The 21,734-nt window shown below is 33.6% G+C and overlaps 2 protein-coding genes across 7 annotated transcripts; both read right to left on the bottom strand.

Moving 5' to 3' along the window:
• Positions 1–2,239: 2,239 nt before the first annotated feature.
• LOC122300536 (2-hydroxyisoflavanone dehydratase-like) lies at positions 2,240–3,505 on the bottom strand. Its single transcript, XM_043111269.1, has one exon. The coding sequence runs from the start codon at positions 3,328–3,330 to the stop codon at positions 2,362–2,364; it is 969 nt and encodes a 322-aa protein (XP_042967203.1). The 5' UTR covers positions 3,331–3,505; the 3' UTR covers positions 2,240–2,361.
• A 4,592-nt stretch (positions 3,506–8,097) lies between these two features.
• On the bottom strand, positions 8,098–18,936 carry LOC122300537 (ARM REPEAT PROTEIN INTERACTING WITH ABF2). 6 transcript variants are annotated; one of them, XR_006240040.1, is made up of 20 exons: positions 18,221–18,935; positions 17,908–18,065; positions 14,247–14,419; positions 14,040–14,160; positions 13,865–13,939; positions 13,603–13,697; positions 13,390–13,465; positions 12,944–13,051; positions 12,623–12,751; positions 12,296–12,364; positions 12,020–12,079; positions 11,718–11,841; positions 11,450–11,589; positions 10,572–10,635; positions 10,338–10,417; positions 9,933–9,997; positions 9,734–9,851; positions 9,502–9,626; positions 8,399–8,630; positions 8,098–8,280 (listed from the first exon to the last, which is right to left on the bottom strand). XR_006240040.1 is itself a non-coding variant. In XM_043111273.1 (20 exons), the coding sequence occupies exons 2-20, from the start codon at positions 18,459–18,461 to the stop codon at positions 8,540–8,542; spliced, it is 2,112 nt and encodes a 703-aa protein (XP_042967207.1). In that variant the 5' UTR covers positions 18,462–18,508; positions 18,634–18,935; the 3' UTR covers positions 8,202–8,539. The 6 variants fall into 6 exon arrangements, 4 of the variants coding, with proteins under 4 accessions (XP_042967207.1, XP_042967206.1, XP_042967205.1 ...); XR_006240041.1 differs by having other exon boundaries at positions 8,098–8,285; XM_043111273.1 differs by having other exon boundaries at positions 8,202–8,630; positions 18,221–18,508; positions 18,634–18,935.
• Positions 18,937–21,734: the final 2,798 nt, after the last annotated feature.

The raw sequence follows: 21,734 nt of genomic DNA on the forward strand, positions 1-21,734 counted from the left end.
ATCAAGCATACAATGCTATAACTGAGACTTTAAATAGATTTTTTCTTACTCAATAAAAGCTAGAGGATAAAACCTCTTAACTATTTTTCATATAGATTGTCAATTTTAAATGATTTTTCTTATATTTTCATTTTGAATTTCAAATTAAGAAGCCTAATATTATATAACAAAAAATCTTGGAATTCCTATTAATAATTTTATTATTTCTTCCAAATTTAGTTTTAATTTAATTTTGGTGAGCCTACATCTTTAATAATAGATAATATATAAAAATTTTAAACTATAGTGAAAAAATTAGAAAGAGGCATTTCTATGTACATTAAAATTCAAAAAATTTATTTACAGTCACTTTTAATTTTTGTGTACTTTTTTATACATTCTATTAATGTAAATTATAAATTTTAAAATGGTCATTTTCTATATTTATAAAATTATGAATTAAATCTAAGAAATATTTTATTTTTTAAAAAAATATTGGTGGCCGCCTTAGGTACCTCAGTTGGGAAGCCCAATAACTGTTAATTGAAGCATCCTTGAATATTCGGAAGAATGTGAGCAACTCAATCACCAACTCTTTACCACTCTAACCCATATTCGAGGGACAGAAACAACTCAGTTCATTGTTTTTTAATATACAGTGAAGCACTACAATTATAAACATATTCCGCTAAAATAAATCATAAATTAATATAATTTTATGTGATACGTTAAATTTATTTTATAACTTAATGTATCATATTAAATCAAGTCTGTAATTTTATTTTTATAAAATCTTTTTATAGTTAAAATATTTATCTTTTTTATAATTGAAATTGGGTATGCGAGATTAACTAATTTCGGTAATACATAGATTCTTGATAAAAAGTTTCTCACAATTGGTCGAAGATTGTAATTCAAAATAAAATTCCTCCAATTCAAAAAGTTTAAAGAGTATGAACATAGAGTTTCAAATTCTAGACGTCTGGCCCTCTTTAGATGTTAAGTTCTTTATTAATAGTAACGAGTTGAGATAGTGGAGTGAATTTTATATAACATATCTAAGATGAGTTTAGATATGTGTTTGAATATTAATATGAGTTTATATATATTTATAAGAAGTTAAAAAAGGTTATTGATTATGTGTGTAAAAAGATGTTGAGTTAAAAAAATTTATGAATTCTCATGTGTAAAAAAACTTTTAATTTATATGAATTTAATGATTTAAGAATTAAATGTTAAAATATTAGATTAAACTTAAAATTAGAATTAATTGAATTATCTTCAGTTTAGTCCTAGTGGAGCCTCTGTACGACTCAGCCCAGGACCACTGCACACATGTCTCTTTCTTTTAGTTGACTCAACTCACTATCGAGAAATGCGCATGGAGCAAGGGCATCGATTTTCTCCGGATGTTGAACTTTGGTTCCGAAGTTTAGCCCCCGGAATGTCTATTACAGTCTGACCTATACCTAATATTGGTGTCGCAAAAAGTACGGAGGAAAAGGTTGCAGACAGGCTTGTGCATCAGAAGGCGAAAGTTATATAAATATATATATATATATATATATATATTTATAAGAGTGTTATATTTATTACTAAATCCATATTATTAATTTCAAGTAAAATACAAAAGTTCACATTAGAAATACTTTAGAACAAATAAATTTTATAAAAATAAATTTATAAATTGACTTAATTTAATACGATATGTTAAATTTATTTTATAATAAATATTAATGTTAGATACAGTTTTAAGATATGTAAATCTAACGAGCACATTTCTTTTGAAAAAATAGATAAATTTGAGGTCTACATAAAAAGTAATTTTTTTAATAATAAACTTTACTTTTTTTTAATAGGAGTCTATGAGAATTACATATCTTAGAACTGTATATAATATTACTTTTACAATAAAAATAATATTATAATCTAAAATATTACATTAAATCATGTCAATTTATAAATATATTTTTATAAAAAAAAATTTTGACTAAAGTATTTATCTTCTTTGCAAGGTCCCAACCTATAAAATTTCAATATGAACAATTTTACTGCAAAGTGGGAACACAATCTTTAGATTTGTTAGATCAGTGAAGCGTGGATTTCTTTAATTATAATATATCTATAGACTATATTCATATTTATCCAACGGAGATTGGATTCTCACAACTCTAGTCCAAAAAGAAATTCCTGAATCCAACTCCTCCGGAACTAACATTGAAATCTTACGATAAGCAGGGTTTTCTAATCCCTCAAGTCATTTCAAACCAACTACGATCCAGTTTATTTTTCTTATTATAAGCTCAGATGATCAGATGAAGAATCAAAACATGACCTGGATAGAAGTACAATTAACCCAAAGGAAAAGGAGAGAAAAAAACATTATTTTAGAAAAGAAGCCAGGCGTTTGATCAAATTCTTTGCGTTTTCAGTCTCAAAATGCAAGATCTGAAAAGCGTGATCCTCCCCATCCACTTGAACCAACTCAGCTTCTCCTTCCCAGTTGCTTTTTCTGATTTTATCACAGTAAGCAACACCTCTATCCCTCAGCTCATCCTTCTCAGCCACTGTCACGAGCAATCGAGAAGATCCTAACCCAGCCAAGCTCGGCGCTCCCGGAGCGATCGGATTGATCATCGGATTATCAATACCTTCAGGTGCCGCTGGATATATAAAGTTCCAGACCAAGTGCGGGAAAGCTTTGTCATGCCCTTCACTGGGCTCCGATCGTATTGCGTTTGATCCCCAGAAGTAAGGATGGGTAAGGAAGGCTCCTAAAATCTTAACATCACCGGGCAAGCTCTCTACGCCGGCTTTCATGGCTATATTGTGAGCAATGTTGGCTCCCGCACTATCACCGCCGATAAAAACTCGTTTGAAGTCCCCGTGATTCATCAGCCATGGTTCTTTATCAGCACCATTGTTGAGAGAGTTTGATGCAACCCATTGGAGGGCGGCCCAGCTATCTTCGTAAGCAATGGGTAGCAAATGCTCAGGAGAGAGCCTGTACTCCACAGACACAGCCACAACTCGAGCTTGAGCGACCAAACTGTTGAGGTACTGCTGGTGGTCGGAGGAGAAGGCTGATTCAATGCAGAAGCCTCCGCCGTGGAAGTAGACCAAGATGGGGAGCTTCTGGTGGAGGGTTTGGTCGAGACTTGGGAGGTAGAGACGAGCAGAGATCGGGGGGTCCTGTGAAATGTCGACGTCCTTGGACGAGACTCTGGTTTCTGGATCTTGAGGCGTAGGGGGCACATAGGAAGACCCCAACAGTCGCTCGACCGAGCCGTCCTTGTAGATACGGACGAATGGGAGAAACTCTTTGTCAACCTCCTTGGTAATGGAACCCATATGTGAGAGAGGAGGGAGAGCTAACAGAGCAGACGGTGATTTTATCTGAGAGGGAAAAGACTCAGAGAGAGGACGAGGAAATGATCACCCAAAACTGGGAAGAGACGATGCAACTTCGTCAAACTTATAAGGAAATAGCTTGGGGTTTTCCCATCTAACTTCCACTAAAAAAGGGGTACGCAAAGCATCTTTGAATTACTGTGCGGAAACATTAAGCAGTATAGCTAAAAAGTCGTTGAAAGTTTGTAACGTTAGTTACGAAAGTATCATACAATTTTAATTTTTATTTATTTATTTTGTAAAAAAGTGAGTTTTATAAATAAAAAATAATTATATATATATATATATATATTTTAGATATGATCCACTGTTTGGCTATTTAGAGATTATATAAATTTTTTCTCCTTGAAAGTTGGTTGTACTACAAAGTCTCTGATTTCAAAAGTGGTTACGGGACACGCAAGTGAACTCTAACATGTTATTCACGATCAGTTGTCTCCGAAGCATGGAAAGCAGCACTAGAATTCAGTGCAAGAAAATCATTTTTAAAGTCCTTTAGAATCTAAGGGTAAGATTACGCCGTTTAAATCGGAGAAACTAAGCTATTTTTAAATCAGATCAGATTGAACTGAAATGAGTCAGCTCTAATTTTTATAGGATAGATGATTCCGGTTAAGGGGTTTTTCACTCCAAATCAGACTAAATGAAAATAAAAATATATATTATTATTTATATAAATAATTATATATAAATAATTATTAATATATCACAATATTACATAAATATTATATTCTTTAATGTATAATTATAATATATAGTAATAATATATATTAATATATTATAAGAGTTATAGTATATATTATAATATATATATATATAAATTTATAATAGTATTAGTATAAGTAACTTAATATCTTAGTATTAAATCACTATAACTACATAGAATATTATTTAATATAATATTATCAATTTATTACTAACATATAGAATATTAGTAATACTACTAGTATAGTTATTAGTTATACTATTTGTACTAAGTCTATAACTATATATATTTAGATCAATGAATTATTATATTCTTTAATGTATAACTATAATATATAGTACTAGTATATATTAATAATTGTACCATTTATTATGTAATTTTTATTTAATAAGTCACTTAATTTTAATTTAATATTTTAAATAAATTTTTTATTAATCAAATTAAAGAAAAAAAATAGTTGGACCGGACCGATAGCTACCAATCTAAAAAAAATGATGGACCGGCACCTCCCCGGATCGAACAGTTCTCACCCCTACTTTAGATAATGAAATGTATTTTATTTCATTTTATTATTATAATTTTTCTAAATTTCTATATAAAATATAATAAATAATTTAAATTTTTTAAATATTAAAATAATAATAATATTATAATAATATTTTATTTAACTTTTAACTTTCATTTCAACTAATCTTATTTCAACTCATTATCTAAAAGCACTTAAAGAAAGAATTGCAAAGATATTTGTTTTGTTTATATTTTAAAGATAATGATAGATCTCTTGCTCGTCTACCGCCAATGTACAACTGAGCGAGAATCCAACACGATACATTTTTTTGGGTAAAAATATCATTTTGGATCTGATTTCTTATTTCAAAATCCGCTAACCTCTCTCTCTCTCTCTCTCTCTCTCTCTCTCTCTCTCTCTCTCTCTCTCTCTCTCTCTCTCTCGATATCAGGCAAAAATGTTTTAACAAAAATGCTCTGTTTGACAACTGATATATGAGGACCGATGGAGAGGCATTAATTTTGTCGGCACCATTGATTTCTTATTTTAAAAATTGAAGTGAAAACTTTTCAGATTAGGGCAAGGAAAATGTTAATACGAAGACTGCAGGATATGTATTCTTAATTTGTGGTTTGGAGAAGGAATTAACATCTTGACATCTGATCTACAAGGATCTCACTGGTATTCATGTGTTGAGGAGAGTGAAATCTAAGTGTGCTTCTAGTATGTGCCTATGCAAGAGGATGATCTAATGAGGAGCCTGAAAATGGGGCTTACGTTGATAAATCAATCAAATACCACATAGAAGATGGGGATAAAGATTAACCTATGAGGAGAGAGGGAAGGATGGAGTTTTAACTAAGTGGCAGCATCGAACCGGTAGAGGGCAGAGCTCACTAGTTGGAGATTGGATGGGGGAGGTGAGAAGCTAAAGAAAAAATCAAGTTTGAATGATTCGACACCAAATTCAGTAAGTTTAAGCGAAGATGAGGATTTTCACGTAGCATCTTCAAATTTGGATCGACCAATAGAACGTAAAACAGAAAAAGAGAGATGAAAGAGAAAAAAATGACGAACTCCAATTCTCTCGTGGTACTAAATGAGATTAAGGAAATTAGGAAGAGTAAAATCTTATTTATGCAAGAAGCACATGATCATGACAATAAGATGTCATGTCTTAGGCAATCAGAAGTGCATCTTAGGCAAGACGAAGTTCGTATTCAAAAAGATAAGGTGCTACTTGAGCAAGAGAAAATACAGAATGAAGAAAAGAAGGAAGAGAGAAGAATTATGACGTTAAATACAATTACAATGTATCCAATGCTACAACAATACTATCTTCAACGACAAATGAAAATACTTGCAAGTCGTGCTAGGAAAAACTAGCTATCATGTATTTTATGGAATAATGTTTTATTTGTAGTTTGTTGGCTATTTTGATCTTATGAAGTAACATTTTTGTGATATTAGATTGTATTTGACATTTTAGGAGTCTTTTATATTCGTTGGCTTCTTTAACTTCAACGTTGGTTATGTTTTATGAAATAACGTTTACTTGATGCTTCAAATTTATATTTGTTGGAATATTTAATACAACCATAAAACATGAATACAACAATTAATATTAATACAACTATAAACTTTAATACAATAATAAACTTTAATACAAACATACACCACAAAACATAAATACACCAATACTACCAAATTCAGTGATACAATAATAAACATTAATACAGCCATAAATTTTAATATAACCATAAAACATTATGCAGCACTATATTGTTGTCATAAGTACTCAATGAGATCTGCTTGGAGTAGACAATAGATTTTCCTATCCCTAAGAGCATGACGACGTTGAATTAACCTTCTAAATTTAAGTGTAGGGCCAGTTGACATTGGATTATGTGTACTTTTTACCAACTGTTCATATTATGTAAAATTATGCATACTATCATAATATCGTTGAGTGTTTCAATGTGAAAAATCATGCAGACTCACGAATTATAATAAATCGTGCTTGAAGCATACTAAAAACACACTCTACATATTTCCTTGCGAACTTTTGGATTGCATCAAAATATTTTTTCTTATAGAGCTGAGATAGTTTTAACAAATATCACCCATTGTAGATAAATGCTATCAGCAAAATAGTACCCATTGCATAATTATGACCATTAATAGTATAATTAACAATCGGAGTATACCCTTGATAAAGGTCAAAAAATATAAATGATCTATCAAACACATTTATATCATTATGAGATCTCGATAATCCAAAAAATACATACTACATCCATAGATCATAAGAAGCCACTACTAAAATAATTATTGGTTTGTGGATATGATCAAAGTACATACCGTGTTAAGCAATCAGACAGTTTCATTGTTTGGTTTTCTTAAGTACTCGTCAGAAAAAATTGAAACAACTGCTTTGACAAACATTTTTAAGCTTCTTAATGCAGTAGTATCTTCAGTCTTTAAATATTTATCAATAAAATCAGTTGTGACACCATATACAATCATCCTCAAAACAATTGTTATTTCTGAAGGAAAGAAAAATAAAGCCTTCTAAAATCATCTTGTCTTTAAACAAAATAAGGTTTATGGGTTTCTACCCCAACTTGGATACAAAGAAATAGAAAACAACTCATTTGAAAACTCTTTCAAAAATATTTGTGAGGATAGATTGAAGGATCAACAAAATAGTTGTAAAAAGAATTTTGGTAGACTTGCAATCAATCGAGCGTTATGAATCAAGATTTTTTAGAAGAACCACATGAGCTAAATCCTTCTATCAAAACAAGTTGTCTCGTTATCTCAAATTCTTCATTAGAATCTGAATTGATAATTATCATTTTGTGAAAAAACAAACAATACATTGAGATAAAATGAAAAAAAAAATAATAATTCGCAAAGACACTTGAGTTGAAGTGAATAAAATTGTTGAGAAAATGTTATGTTTCATAGTGAAATAATATAACCATTGAAGAAATATAGTTATTAAAAAATAAAACCGTTGTAAAAAATATGGCTGAAAAAAAATATCAATTTTAGAAATATGACCGTTTGAAATATGACTATTAAAAAAATATATCTATTGAAAAAATATGACTATTGTAAAAAACTTTATCCGTTGGAATAATATAAACATTAGAAAATTAATGTATAAATTTTTAATAATGAATAAATATTTAAATTACAATTAAAATTAAAATAAATGAAAAAGTCAAAGTCAATATTTTAATAGAATAGTGATAGATTTGTTAAGTCTATTATTTGATATTGTTAAAAAGTAACTAGCTAAATTTGTAAAAGTAAATTTTCTAGTCAAATTTTAGCTAAATTTTATTGAGACCACTACTAATGCTCTTAGCACAATACATCACAGATTGCGTGCATTGAATAAGCTGGCTTTTAAATTAGCATGCATAGGTGCTGCTCTTGTATATGTCCCGTATCCTTGGGCTTTTGCCTCTTTTGATCAATATAATTTGTTTACCGATCCAAAAAAACCTGGCTTTAATATATAATTTTCTCTGAAAAATTCTCTGGATATTTACAAAATAAATCAATGGCAATACCATAATCATACGCTTCAAAGAAGACTCGAGCAGTTAGCAGCCTAGCTATATTATTGCACAAAAGAAGCAGCTTTCAGGGAATGCCAAATTCCCTACACTTAGACAACACGTTAAGTCATGCAACCCTCACAGTGAAGAAAGAAAAATAATGTTCATGACAGTAATAGTCACAGCAATATCTAAGACAATGGCGTTACAGAAGAAACTTACAGTGCGTGCAAGCAACAGGAATCTGGCCTCCGAAAGTCATGAGCCTCACTACAATCAACAAACTAGAAACTTCTACAGGGCCAACAAGAAGTACCATTTCTGTACATCGTTTTTGGTTAGGAATCAAGAATAGAAAGCAATCTACGGCCGCAACCTATGTGCATTAGGCTTAGCAAGTGCTTTAGCATAATTACGAATCTCAGGTATAATACGCTGGATCAGATGAGAGTGCCTGCAAATTCCAGGATAAGGACAATATAAACAGATGACAAATAAATCCTGAGTCGTGAGCTAAGGTGATGATGAATTTCAAATTTGTATCATGTATACACATAAAGTGACAAGCAAAAAGTTACAAATGACTGGCTGCCTGCTGATAGTTGAGGATCCTAACTTCTGTGATCTTAATTTGTGACAAGGAAAAACTCTTTACCGAGGGCCTATGCATCCTTAAAATTAGTCGGGATTTTGTTCATGAACACCCAGTGCCAATAAAAAAAATTGTGACAAGGGAAAAGTGAAACTCGTGGGTTCTGAGTTTCTCACAAACTTTCCTCCAGTCTCTCTCTTTTTCCCCCTTTCTCCTTTTAACTAACCGTATGTATTTCAACCCTTTTTCATAATTGAGCATGCTTCACTTTGGGTTATTGGCTCAGTCTCGTTGTGGATCTAATCTTTTGTACACATTAATATGTATTTCCATACTTATAATATATATATATATATTGGAGCATGTTTCAGCAATTCCCTTGCCAACTGCATCCGTTATAGAAAACTTTCGAGAAATATAATCTGACGTAAAAGATTTGAAAAGATAGCATCACAAAGGATATCACAGCTATGGCTATGCACGTGCAAGAATGTATGAAGAAAAGCAGTTTTACAAACCCCAAGTCGCTCAAGGGATGTTCCACGAACTGCTATTGGTCTATAAAATCCTTCCCCATTAAACTCAGGAATTACTCCCAAAATCCTTCAAATTTTTCCCAAAATGATTTTACTACCATAAAAAGCAAACATTCTAACTTCTTAATTTATTGCAAAGTGCCAATGGAAGATTTAAGAAAAGCAAGAAAGAGAGACAGGTTGAAAGGAGCAGATACCCTGGCCTAGCACTCAATTTATCATATTGCTCCAAGATAAACAGGATGCATCTGTGCCTCAATGACATTGCATGGAAGGCTTCTGAAAGCTCATACATGCTCGATACATTATCCAATGATATATCCTGGGATTTATAATGAACAGTCATAATAAAGCCACTTACACAATTCAAAAAGGCATAACTGGAATATGTGTGTGGTGTGAGTATATAAACCAACATCCATTGCTCACCTGTGCTATAGTATACTCGCAAAGTCGCTTAAGTCCCTCCAAGAGATACTGATCAGCAGCTCTTAGAAGATCTTGTGCAACATCCAATGTAACTTCTACAGATCCAGTGTATATGAATCTGAAGATAATGAACAGAGTAAATTGAAAAAGCTCACCAAGTATAGTTTGGCCAAAAAGGAGATTACAGCTTGCATTAAACCTCATCATCAACTGGAAAACCTCCCATCTAATATTTGGAATCTCTATGTCCCTTGCATCCTTTTCCTGTAAAATGTGCAAGGAATAAATAAAACGTGTGCTAATGAGCATGCATCCACACAAGTTTGAAATTTCAATTTACACTGAAAATCTGAAAGATGACAAAAGCATGATTTTTTTTTTTTTTTACAAGAAAAGATTTTATTAATTCACGTAATTAGGCAGGCCCGAGTACACAGGGAGTACAAAAACTTGAATTATCCTGGGTTTACAAATAAATCACTTGTGAAAGCAAGGCGGCACAGCTTCAGTAGAACTCACTACGCACAAATACCCCATGCAAGAAGAGAAGGGAGGAGGGGGGGGGGGGGGGGGGGGGGGATCTATCATCAACAAGGATACTCACCCGGTAACCACCATCAAACATTGCGCGGAAAGCATCTGACGAAGCAAGCAGGCAGATTCTGTGAGCATAGAACCTTCTACCTGCAGGAGAAAAGTAAAGACACAAGTACCCAAAGATTTCATTTGTACTAACAAGAGGTTTCTATACACAATCATATTACTCAAAACATTTCTCCACAACATGTAACACGACTTAAAATAGGACAACGAATAGGAATATTAACAATTTTCAAACCTTCAACAAGAAACGTAACGTCAGACAGTGTAGGATTGTCTACATACTGCTCCCCTAAATAGACCTGCAGGAAGGATTTGTGTTTTCATAGGCAATTCAAACCAAATACAAACTTCAAAGAAAAACTATCAGAGGTATGAAAAAATAGCATGAACAAAAGTTGCAGGTTCTACAATCCACATTCATGAAGGAGGCACACATGCTTCAAGGGAGAAGACATCAAAGTTTCTTTCTTTCTTTCTTTTTTCTCGACTTGCTGGAATATCCTTAGAGGTCAACATGAAAATCCCTAGCCAACACACACACCCAAAACAGATCTTCAAGCAAGTTTAATAGCTCATCATCCAATCATCATGGAAATCACAAATAAGTTTTTTTAATGAGTAGGAAACCACAAATAAATAGCAACAGAAGAGACTTAGTTGAGGTGGGTTGAGATGATAAGTAAACATCCTCAAGTACAAGAGTTGGAAACCCCTAATTTTAAGGGGACACGCCTATTTGCTCAAATAAGAAACTAAACCTGACCCACCTTTTTTTTTTTCCTTTTAAACTGGAACCACATAAATTTGTATTGACAAACTATTCTCTTAAAGAAAAATTCTACTCATCATCCCTACACACACCACACATGATTTTTTTGTCCCTTACCAAATGTGTGGTGTATGGATGATAAGTAGAAGAATTCTTTCAGTTTAGGAAGAATAAAACAAATTAAAAAATAAAAAACCAAGTGTGGTGTGTGGAGTAGGTAGTGATGATGAGTAGAAGGGATCTTCTCTTAAAGTATTAGCCTTATATTATGCCCAAGAACAGAGACATGATTTATAATCTTGAAAAACTTCATGAACAAATCAAGCTTTAAAAAGGAAATGTACCTGCGGTGTTGGAGATGGGGGTGCTGCATCAACAGGAGAAAGAGCCATGGCTTTGTTGGCCAACTTATATAGAGCCATAGCACCATCAAGTTGCTGCTTAAGGCTAGAGGAACCGAGAAGCCCAAGAAGCAACTCCAACCCTGCAAGAAGAAAGAAAGTGTGGAATAATCAGCAACTTTGAATTAGCCTAAAGATTTACTAAAAGAAGTTTCTGTGCAAGGGAAAAAGACTAAAACAGACAAAGGAGATTACTGAGCACAAGACATGCCATTGTTATCAATAAATATGGTTCTCAGAGCATCTGGAGAACAAAGATGGGCAAGAGCCAAAGAGACTCGTCTTTGGACAGCCTTCTCTGCTCCACGCATAAGATATAACAGATAGTTCAAAACCTGCATAGAGAATGTCAAGGAATTAAAACCTTAAACACACCAATCATAGATATTTATAAATACATAACAACAAAGTAGTTATCATGCCAGGTACGGCCAAATCTAAAAATATGGGCAATAACATAACAGCATTGTGAAAGTTCAAAAATAAATAAATGAAATATAAGAAGACACTAACTCGTCCATGAATCTTCTCCTCTAATCGTTTCAACGTCTTGGCTACACAATCTTTTGTTGCCTGTGGGTAAAAACATACTTTATACAGTTAAGTTATGCCTCACAACCACACACACACACACACACACACACACACAGAGGGAACAGAAATGATCCTGTTCTGCTAATCAAGCTGTCATGCGATGTTCTCGTTTCCAATATGGCATCAGCAGTACAAGACTTAGAGTAAACCTAATAAAAACCAATAGGATTGTAGATATATAGATACCCAACATACTTGAACTATAAACTCTCCATCCTGCAATTTCTGAACGCCTCCCACTCTAATAAAATCTGATACATTATCCTACAGGAAAAAAGAATGAACACAATAACATTTTTTTGATAGGTAAGAATGAACACAATAACATATATATATATATATATATATATATATTTTTATAAGCGAACACAATAACATATTAAAATGGTCTTTAATAACATGTTCAATAAAGTCAAGGTTTGAAGCCATTAGAATTATAAGGATTCTTGGGTTCCACTTTACCGCATTATCCACAAGACAATAGAGCAAATGAATTATAAGGATTCAGGGATTCAACTCTACCTCGTTATCTGCAAGCCCATAAAGAGCAAATGCAGCATTATGTTGCAAAGACCCATTTTTGGAATCAAGAAGCTTCAGTAAAGGTACCAAACCACCACTGTGAGCAATACCAGCTTGATTGTGCATGTCCTGAAAGTAAATATATCTTTTCAAGCCAAAAAGAACCATGCCTATCGAAGCTTGAAAATAGAAAATTTCCTCGTGGCAATTTTCTTAAATACCAGTTAACTATTATCAAATACAAAGAATTGCCAAGAGCACATAGCCAATTATCCGTGGATTGTGATTCAAAGAAAGTAAACACACAAGATAAATGATAACCTGTGCCAACCTCCCCAATGCAAAAGCTGACATTTCCCTGAGCTGTACATCAGAAGATTGGAGCATCTCAATCAAAGGTCGGACAGCACCCCTCTGTACGATATGAACCTGCACAATTTTCTAATGTTTTATATGAAAGAGATGATCAAAAAGGAAACTGAAGGTGCAAATAATAAATAACAATAATTGATGAATTATCAAAGAAAATTTGGAGGAAGAAGAATAATGATAAGCCACAATTAATTAACAACCAAAGACCAAAACCTTGCTTATCCAGCAGAGAGAAGGGAAAATAAGAGTTGAACTCATTAAACAACCAGCTCAACCAGAAAAACTCAGCGGCCCATAATTTAGTTTAACTTCCTTTGACTTCTTGGCATTTAAACAAAGTAGCATTTTTTCCTCCAGGCATGAAAATTAAAGCAAAAGGCATATATCTAATCCACCTTGCAATCAGAATCAGTTGCAGCAAATTGTCCAAGCAATAAAGCTGCCTCCCTTTGACTCTCAGAGCAGCAGGAACTGTTTTACAATATAAAAACATAAGAAGTTGCAACACAAAATGTATTTTGTCCTTAACAGCGTAAGTTGTGGATAACATCAAAACAAGAGAAACAAGAATCATACAACAATAATGAGAATCCAAGATTTGGTCATACCTAAGTAATCCAATTACAGGTTGCAGCGCTCCAGCTAGAAGAACTTCTTTCTTTATATTTGGGGATGAGTGCACCAGATTTCCAATCACACCAACCTGGGACCCATGAAAAATAACATCGTGTTGCAGACTTTTTTATAAGTAATGTCGTGCAGATAATGCGAAGTGCAAACACCAAATCCAACTCTGCTGCAACTTTCAATGGTGAATAATCCACTACTGCAATAGGGATTAATAAAGATTAAATCCTCTTATGATCTTACCGCTTCATAATGGATAGCAGTATCTTCAGATCGAAGCATTAGAATGAGGGTAGGAAGTGCATTGCATTCAACTATCTGCAAAGTCAACTCTATTTGGTTTACTGATGCTCAACCTCTTCTTTTGGTCATGTTCATCCACAGAAAAGAAGTTTTCAACCAGAGAAAGGCCAATTACCTGATTCTTGTTTTCATCATTTTTAAATGCCAGGGTCCGCAGAGCCCCAGCAGCCGCTCTTTGCACCTTTGTATCAGCGAACTCAAGCAATTCAACAAGAGGTGGAATTCCACCTTCCATCCTGTATAACCAAATCCACTCCAGATGGTAATAAAACAACATATTTCTGACTCCCAAGCATAAATTAAGCAAAAAAAACCAACAAACCTGACACGGGTTTTAATGCTGCTATTCTCATGAGCAAGGTTGGTGATGGCATCGGCAGACCTACGAATGACACTAGTCACAGCACGAGAGCTAGAACTGTATTTGTGTCTCTTTAACAGATCCACAAGATTTGGCAAAGCACCAGAATCAACTATGAGTTGTTGATGCTCGGGCTGTTAACAGATGAGAGAGATGACAAAATGTCAGCAACTACACTAACAGCATGTATTATCCTTAAGATATATCCCACCCAATAACTGCCCCATAACACAGCAAGTTCTTATAGGACAGGCCAGTGTACATATATGCAAGCAGAAGTAACCTATGAGAAGTTAAAGTAGCCATAATTAACAGGCACTCATAAGTTACCAAAACACAGAAATAACATGGCCAACTCCAGACAAACCTTGGTATCATCATCTTCAATTAATACAATTAAAAAAGGTGACCTACACAAAGGAGGCCCATATATCCCATCGAACACAACCAAAAAAAAGTAGAGTAATACAGATTATCACAGAGCAGGAGCATTTTTAACATTTTCACAGCTATATTCTTTAATGCTTATGCATCATGGATTGTGACGACCCATGGAAAGTCTAAGCGACATCTAGGCCTACTCCAAAAGGAATAGTCAATATACAATTAGAGCCTCTTGGACCAGCATTACAAGCTGAAAAAATTAAAAAGAAAAAGAGCCTGAATGATCAGTGACCCTTCTCCATCATGACTCTGGGACAATGGAGTTCAATCGAGGTTGATTTATTGTGCAATTAAAAACTAATTGCAATATGAAAGGAAATCTTCCTTCTATTTATTTTTTCCATTGAAAAGGGAGGCTACAATTCAAAACAAACTCAGATTTCTAATGAAAAAAATTTTATAGTAGAAAACCCAAAAATTTTACACATTATAGATTGACCATCATGTTTTAAGAAATATAATGCTATGGCTAGACTACTTTTAGTTAAGAACAAGTTTTTCATCCAATAAAATTTTGGAGTAATTAATTTAGAAAATATTTGAAATTGTAAAACTATCATCATGAATTAATACACTATGAAAGCTGGGACAACCGCGAAAAGTAATGGGATCATTTCTATGATCTCAAGAAACATCACACGAGTCGGGAGTGCCGGGGCTCTTGTGTAAGCTTGATATAGAGAAGGCCTATGACCGAGTCAATTGGAGATTTTTGCTCTACATGCTCGAGAGATGTGGCTTTGGTTCGAAATGGTGTTCATGTATCAAACAATGTATCTCTATTGTTTGTTTTTCTGTATCAATGAATGGCACACCAAAGGGCTTCTTTAAAAGCATAGAGACAACGTGATCATTTATCTCCACTACTTTTTGTTTTTATAATGGAAGCTTTTGGCAAGATGATCAGGGGTCGTGGAGGGCGGATTCCTATCCGGATTCTCAGCAGCGGAGGCAAATATTGGCTCACTTCTCATATCTCACCTATTATTTGCTGATGATACCCTAATCATATGTGGCGCCAGTCATGATCAAATCCAAGCTTTGAGGGCACTCCTTTTATGCTTTGAAGCTGTTTTCGGGTTGAAGGTGAACTTGACTAAATCAGAAGTAGTCCCAGTGAGGAACATTCTGAATGTGGAAAGCATGGCTAACAATTTGGGATGCAAGATATCCCAGCTGCCAATGAAATATTTGGGTCTTCCTTTGGGTGCCCCTTCACATCAAAATCCATCTGGGTAAAGTACTAGAAAAAATGGAGCAGAAACTGGCTAGTTGGAAGAAGTTGAATCTATCCAGAGGTGGTAGGGTCACTTTAATCAAAAGCACCCTATCCAACTTGCCAACCTACTTCCTATTACTATTTCCGCTTCCCACCAAGGTAGCTCAATGCATGGAGAAACTTCAACGGGATTTCTTGTTAGGGGGATGAATGAGGAATTTAAATTCCAATTGGTAAAATGGGCCACGGTGTGCTCCCCTATCCCAGAAGGAGGATTGGGAATCTAGCACTTACCATCTTTTAACAAAGCCTTCCTTGACAAATGGCCGTGGAAATACCACAACGAACGAGGAGCATTATGGAGAGCTGTCATAAAATCAAAGTATGGTGAACCATGGGGAGAATGGTGTTCAAATGAGGTAAATTGGGGTTAGATTATGGAAACACATAAGAAGAGGATGGGACACATATTCAAGAAATATCCGTTTTGAGGTGGGTGATGGGCCCAAAATCAAATTGTGGCATGATGTATGGTGTGGCGATACAACGAAGTTTATTCAAAATTCTATGGCATGGAAAGAATTAAAGAAGACTCAATTGCAGACCTCTTAACCCTTTCTAATGGTACCCCCAATGGAACATTACATTCTTTAGAGACGCACAAGATTGAGATGTTGAAGCTTTTTCGGAGTTCTATGATCTAGTGTACTCTACCCATATAATGAGGGGAGCTAAAGATAAGATCTTTTGGCAACCTTCTAAGAAAGGGAAATTCACAGTTCGCTCCTACTATCATGTCATGCATTCCCATGGAAGAGTATTTAGAAGATAAAAGCACCCATGAAGGCAAAAGTTTTTGTATGGACGGCCTCATTAAGATCCTCACAACAAAAAATCAATGAAAACACCACATCATAGTCATGGATTGCTATTGTATGTGCTAAAAAAGTGCAGAATCCGTAGATCATCTATTAATTCATTGTCAAATTACTATGACCCTATGGAATGACTTCTTTGCTCAAGTGGGATTAGCTTGGGTGATGCCAAAAAGGATGATCGACCTCCTAGCTTCTTGGCAAGGCATCCAAGGTAACTCTCACATTGCAAAAGTGTGAAAGATGGTCCCAATTTGTCTATGGTGGTGTACTTGGAGGGAAAGAAATGTAAGAAGCTTTGAAGATCGAGAGTAGATAATGGATGCACTTGAAAGTTTATTTTTCAATACTTTACTCAATTGGTAGATTGTAATTGATTTTAATGGAATGTCTTTTCATGACTTCCTTGTATCGCTAAACTCACATGGCTAGGCAACGCTCTTCTATATGTCCTGTATACTCGGGCCTTTCTCTATTTTTCTCTATTTTATACTCAATAAAATTTAGTTTATCGATCATAAGAACAAAAATAAATGGCTGCAAATTCAAGAGCGCGCGATTTAAGATGTAGTTCATACAAAAAACTAAAATAAAAATAACGAAACTAAACACAAATATGAAATTCGCCCAAGATTCTCTACTTGATGTTTTGACTGTTACCAATCCTTGCAACCCCTATCATCTCATGAAATTTTCTATATGCCACATATAATTTCTTATGACCCCAAAAACATGCATACACAAAAAACGTTGCTTATGCGACAAATAAAAGAAGGAACGTGCAATAACTGCTACCCGTGCATATATAATATTAAGTAAGGACACTCGCACTAACTGATTCGGTTACTGTAATTCAACTCGAACAATCATTCGCGACACTCTTCATCTGTTTAAAACTATGTAGCGTCTTCCAAAATGTAATTACTTATAGACGATCTTTTAAACTTTCGGAAAGAACTTGCGGAAAATAAAGACCGCAAGCAATCAACTTCTTCAATTGGCATCGAACTTGCAGAATTTAAAACAAAAGAAATTACAGATCAATATCTCACGGATTAAGTAAAATCAAACAGAAACTAGTTACCTTCACAGCAAGAAGGCCTAGTGCAAAAGCGCTCCCCTTCTCGACCTCGTGCTCATACAGCTTTGGACTCCGGTCACCTTCGCCTGAAGGCGGCGCTTGAAGATGCTTCACCAAAGCCGGAACCGCACCGCCTTCAACAATCACGTTCACAACTTCCTCTACACTCCAACAAATTGTTTTAAAAAAAATGAAGAGATGAAAATGCAAACGGAGTTCTTTAGTTCCAAAAAATATAAGAGTCTAGAAACTTCCAGAGATTAGAGAAGGATATGAATATATGGCGAGATTGGAGGTGTGGTTAGGAAAAACATACCATTCTTCGCGAGCTCGGCAAGGATGTGAGTGGCGCGCTTGGCCGCGGCACGATCAGCTTCCTTCCAAGAGAAGGTGGAGTTCAGGATAGTAAGCTGCGCAGCCACCTCAGAGAGTAGCGCTCGCCTTGCCTCCCCCGAGGGCACGGAGACCTCTCGCCCTTCTTCGACTTCTTCCTCCAGTTTCCGCTTTTGACCCTTCCTCTCCGGGAGGCTCTGATCTAGGCGCCTCTGATGCTCCATGAACAACAGCAGTACAAGGCTCTCCGCGACCGAGAGAGAGAGAGAGTCTGATCCCGAAAATGAAGATTTGAATACTCCCAGACTTATCAAAAAAAATATATTACTCCCAGGCTCGCAAACCTGCAAAATGGCACAGATGCAGAGAAAGAGAGGGATGGTATTTTGGGCCTACCAAATACAAGAACGCGAGCTTCCTTTCTTCCTCTGGCGAAATGTGTCGGGTTTAAACCGGCCACATTATTTCCGATTTCGGGACGTCTAGTGTAGATAGGAAGGTGAACACTACGCCCAGTCGCACATCTCTTATTTGATTTATGCCAATTGAACCAAACAAACAAAGATTAATGTCTAAGGAGCCATGCTTTGCAGTGGATCGCTAGGGTGAATTCGGATCTCTTGATTGCGAGCAGAAGATGTAAGAAATGTGCGTAGTGTTCACCTTCGATAAATCCCCACCAAACTTGCAAACAGTTGAAACAAAAAATTTTGAGTAATATTATGTGTACTCGTAGAAGGTGTAAATATCATATAATTATTTTTAAAAAAATAAAATATATAATTAAAAAATTAATTTTTTATATAAATTTCATATTAATTTATTTTTGTAAAAAAACTACATAATATTTATATAATCATAATTATAAATATCATTTTTAAAAAATTTTAAGACATCCTGCTTCGTTCGTTTCTTTGTCAAGACAAAAGCATTATTATGAATTTTTAAAAAAAAAAGAAAAAGAGAGTAATGATACGCGGAATTTATAGGTATCGTGCAATTGATTTAAAAAATAATATGATTTTCTATTAAAAAATTACTTTTTTAATATAAATTCTATATTTATTATTTTTTTAAAAATAATTACGTACTTACCTACTTTAAGTATTATTTATCATTTATTTATTTGTTTATTTAGAAATGTGGTGTCATTGTGACGTGAAAATGTTGAGATAAGCCTCATCAATTAGGAGCAACCAACCAACGACGTGGCACGAGGGACGATAGGAGAGGACGTGATTTTACACGGATATGTTGATTATGGTCCCTTCAAAGGTCACATGGCCTGACGAAAGGAAAACTAAATGGAATCGTATTGGTGGATGGATATGGTCCCACGTATTATGACAACCTTATATTAAACCAGTAATGATTTGAGAGTAGAGAATCCTATGAGCTATGAAAAGAGTGAGCAATTATTTTTCAATTAATGAGGCGGTGTTCATGGGCCAGCCGCCGTGAGGCTCGCTTGGTATTATTTTCAGTGCTTAAACTCGGAAGTAGTGTAAATGTATATCAGTCTAGGCCCATGAATGGCCCGTAGTCTCTCGCAGGCCTGATTTGAAATAGAGATAATATTTATTGTGTGTATAAATATTATATAATTTTTTTTAAATATGAGTAAATATAAAATTTATATCAAAAAATTTAATTTTTTAATAAATAAATCAACTGTTTTTAAAAATAATTATGTGATATTTACACACTTCATAACTGTATCTACTATTATTATTTGTAAATATCTTATTTGCTGGAAAAACCTATTACACGCGTTTCTAAAAAAATTAAATCAGTTATAAAATTTTCACATCTACAGTATATTGAGCATGTTAAGAGAAATACTTTAACCATAAATAAATTATATAAAAATAATCTCACAAACTAACATAGTTTGATGTGATTCGTTAGATCTAATTTATAATAAAAATAATTTTATAGTCTGACGAACCATACGACGCCACATTAGTTTATGAGAGTACTTTTGTATAATCTTTTTGTAGTTATAACACTCTCAATATGTTAATAGGAAAATTTACATATATATATATATATATATATTTTCTAAGAGCACTCGAGTCTGGACTAGTGGCAGAACCACATTGTCTTTAGAGGGGCCATGGCCCCCTAAAACTTTGTAAAAACATAAATTATTCTCCAATATTTTATATATAATTCTATAAATATAGAAAGTGGCCCTCCCAAAAAATTTTATAATTTCTATATGATCTTTAAGGTTTTTAAAAATTTTAATATACCTATAAATGTCTCTTTATTTTTTTTATATAGTCCCAAATTGTTGTTTCATTTATATATATTATCTATTTTTAAAGATGTGGCTTCTCCAAAATCAAAATTAAAACTAAGTTTATGAGAAATAATAAACTTATTAATATTGATCTTAAAGTTTTTTATTATAGAATATTGGGTTTTTTAATATGAAATCTAAAGTTAAAATAGAAGAAAAATTATTTAAGGTTGATGATCTATAAGAAAAATAGTTTATAATTATATAGTTATGATTTTTCAATCTCTTTTTAATTCATATAAGAGAAACGATATTTGCAATTCTAAAATATGCAAGTCTCGTTTACTTCCTTTGAAAAAAGTAAGTAAATCTAGGACTTACATAAAAAAAAAAAAAAAAAAAAAAAAAAAAAAAAAAATAATAATATTTTAATAATAGACACCACCTTTTTTTTCAAATAAAGTGCGTAAAGCTTCCATATCTTAAAACTGTAACTAGCATTATTCTTAATATAAATGTGTCACACAGTAGAAAATTTGCCTCCCCTCGATACAATTGTTGGTTCTGCCACTGGTCTGGACCATCTCCAGTTCCATTGTGATGAACAAATATTAGGATCTTAATTGATCATATTAATAGTTTAATTTATTAACATATTAAATATGTTATTAATGTGAAAATAAACTGCTCTTATTGATTAAAAAAATTATTATTATTTTAAATTGAATATTTATATACAATAAACTCTCATTTCACTATAACGAGGCAGTATTGTTCATCTATTTTTATATTTTTTCTTTGAAAAAATAAAATATCATTAATAGTAAAAATGCTACATTTTATATAATAAGATAAGAATATTGTGTATAATATTATTCTTTTAAATTTATTATAATTATAATGAATTTTACAAAAATAGGGTGTTCAAAGTATGAGTAACCCATTCAACCTCGAAAAAAGTGGTTTGAGAAAAGGGGCCGAAGAGCTTCTACAGAATTCAAAGGGAAGGAAACAACCTAATCGTATGTATTGTCTAAGAGCATCCGTATCCGGGTTTGCATATCTCCCATGTTCTCAAAATTTAGGAAAATTTTTAGGGTTTAACCCAAAAACTCCTCTTCATCCGCGCCCTCATTTTGTGGTTGTCATTTACAATCTGTACAGGGTTTTTCCACATTTGTAGAATCACTGTGCATCCGCATCGTGAACAAACCTCATTCCAGTTTCCCCTTCCCCTGCGTCTTCTTCTCTC

This window comes from Carya illinoinensis, chromosome 2 (assembly GCF_018687715.1).
Source record: "Carya illinoinensis cultivar Pawnee chromosome 2, C.illinoinensisPawnee_v1, whole genome shotgun sequence".
NCBI classification, from domain to species: Eukaryota; Viridiplantae; Streptophyta; class Magnoliopsida; order Fagales; family Juglandaceae; genus Carya; species Carya illinoinensis.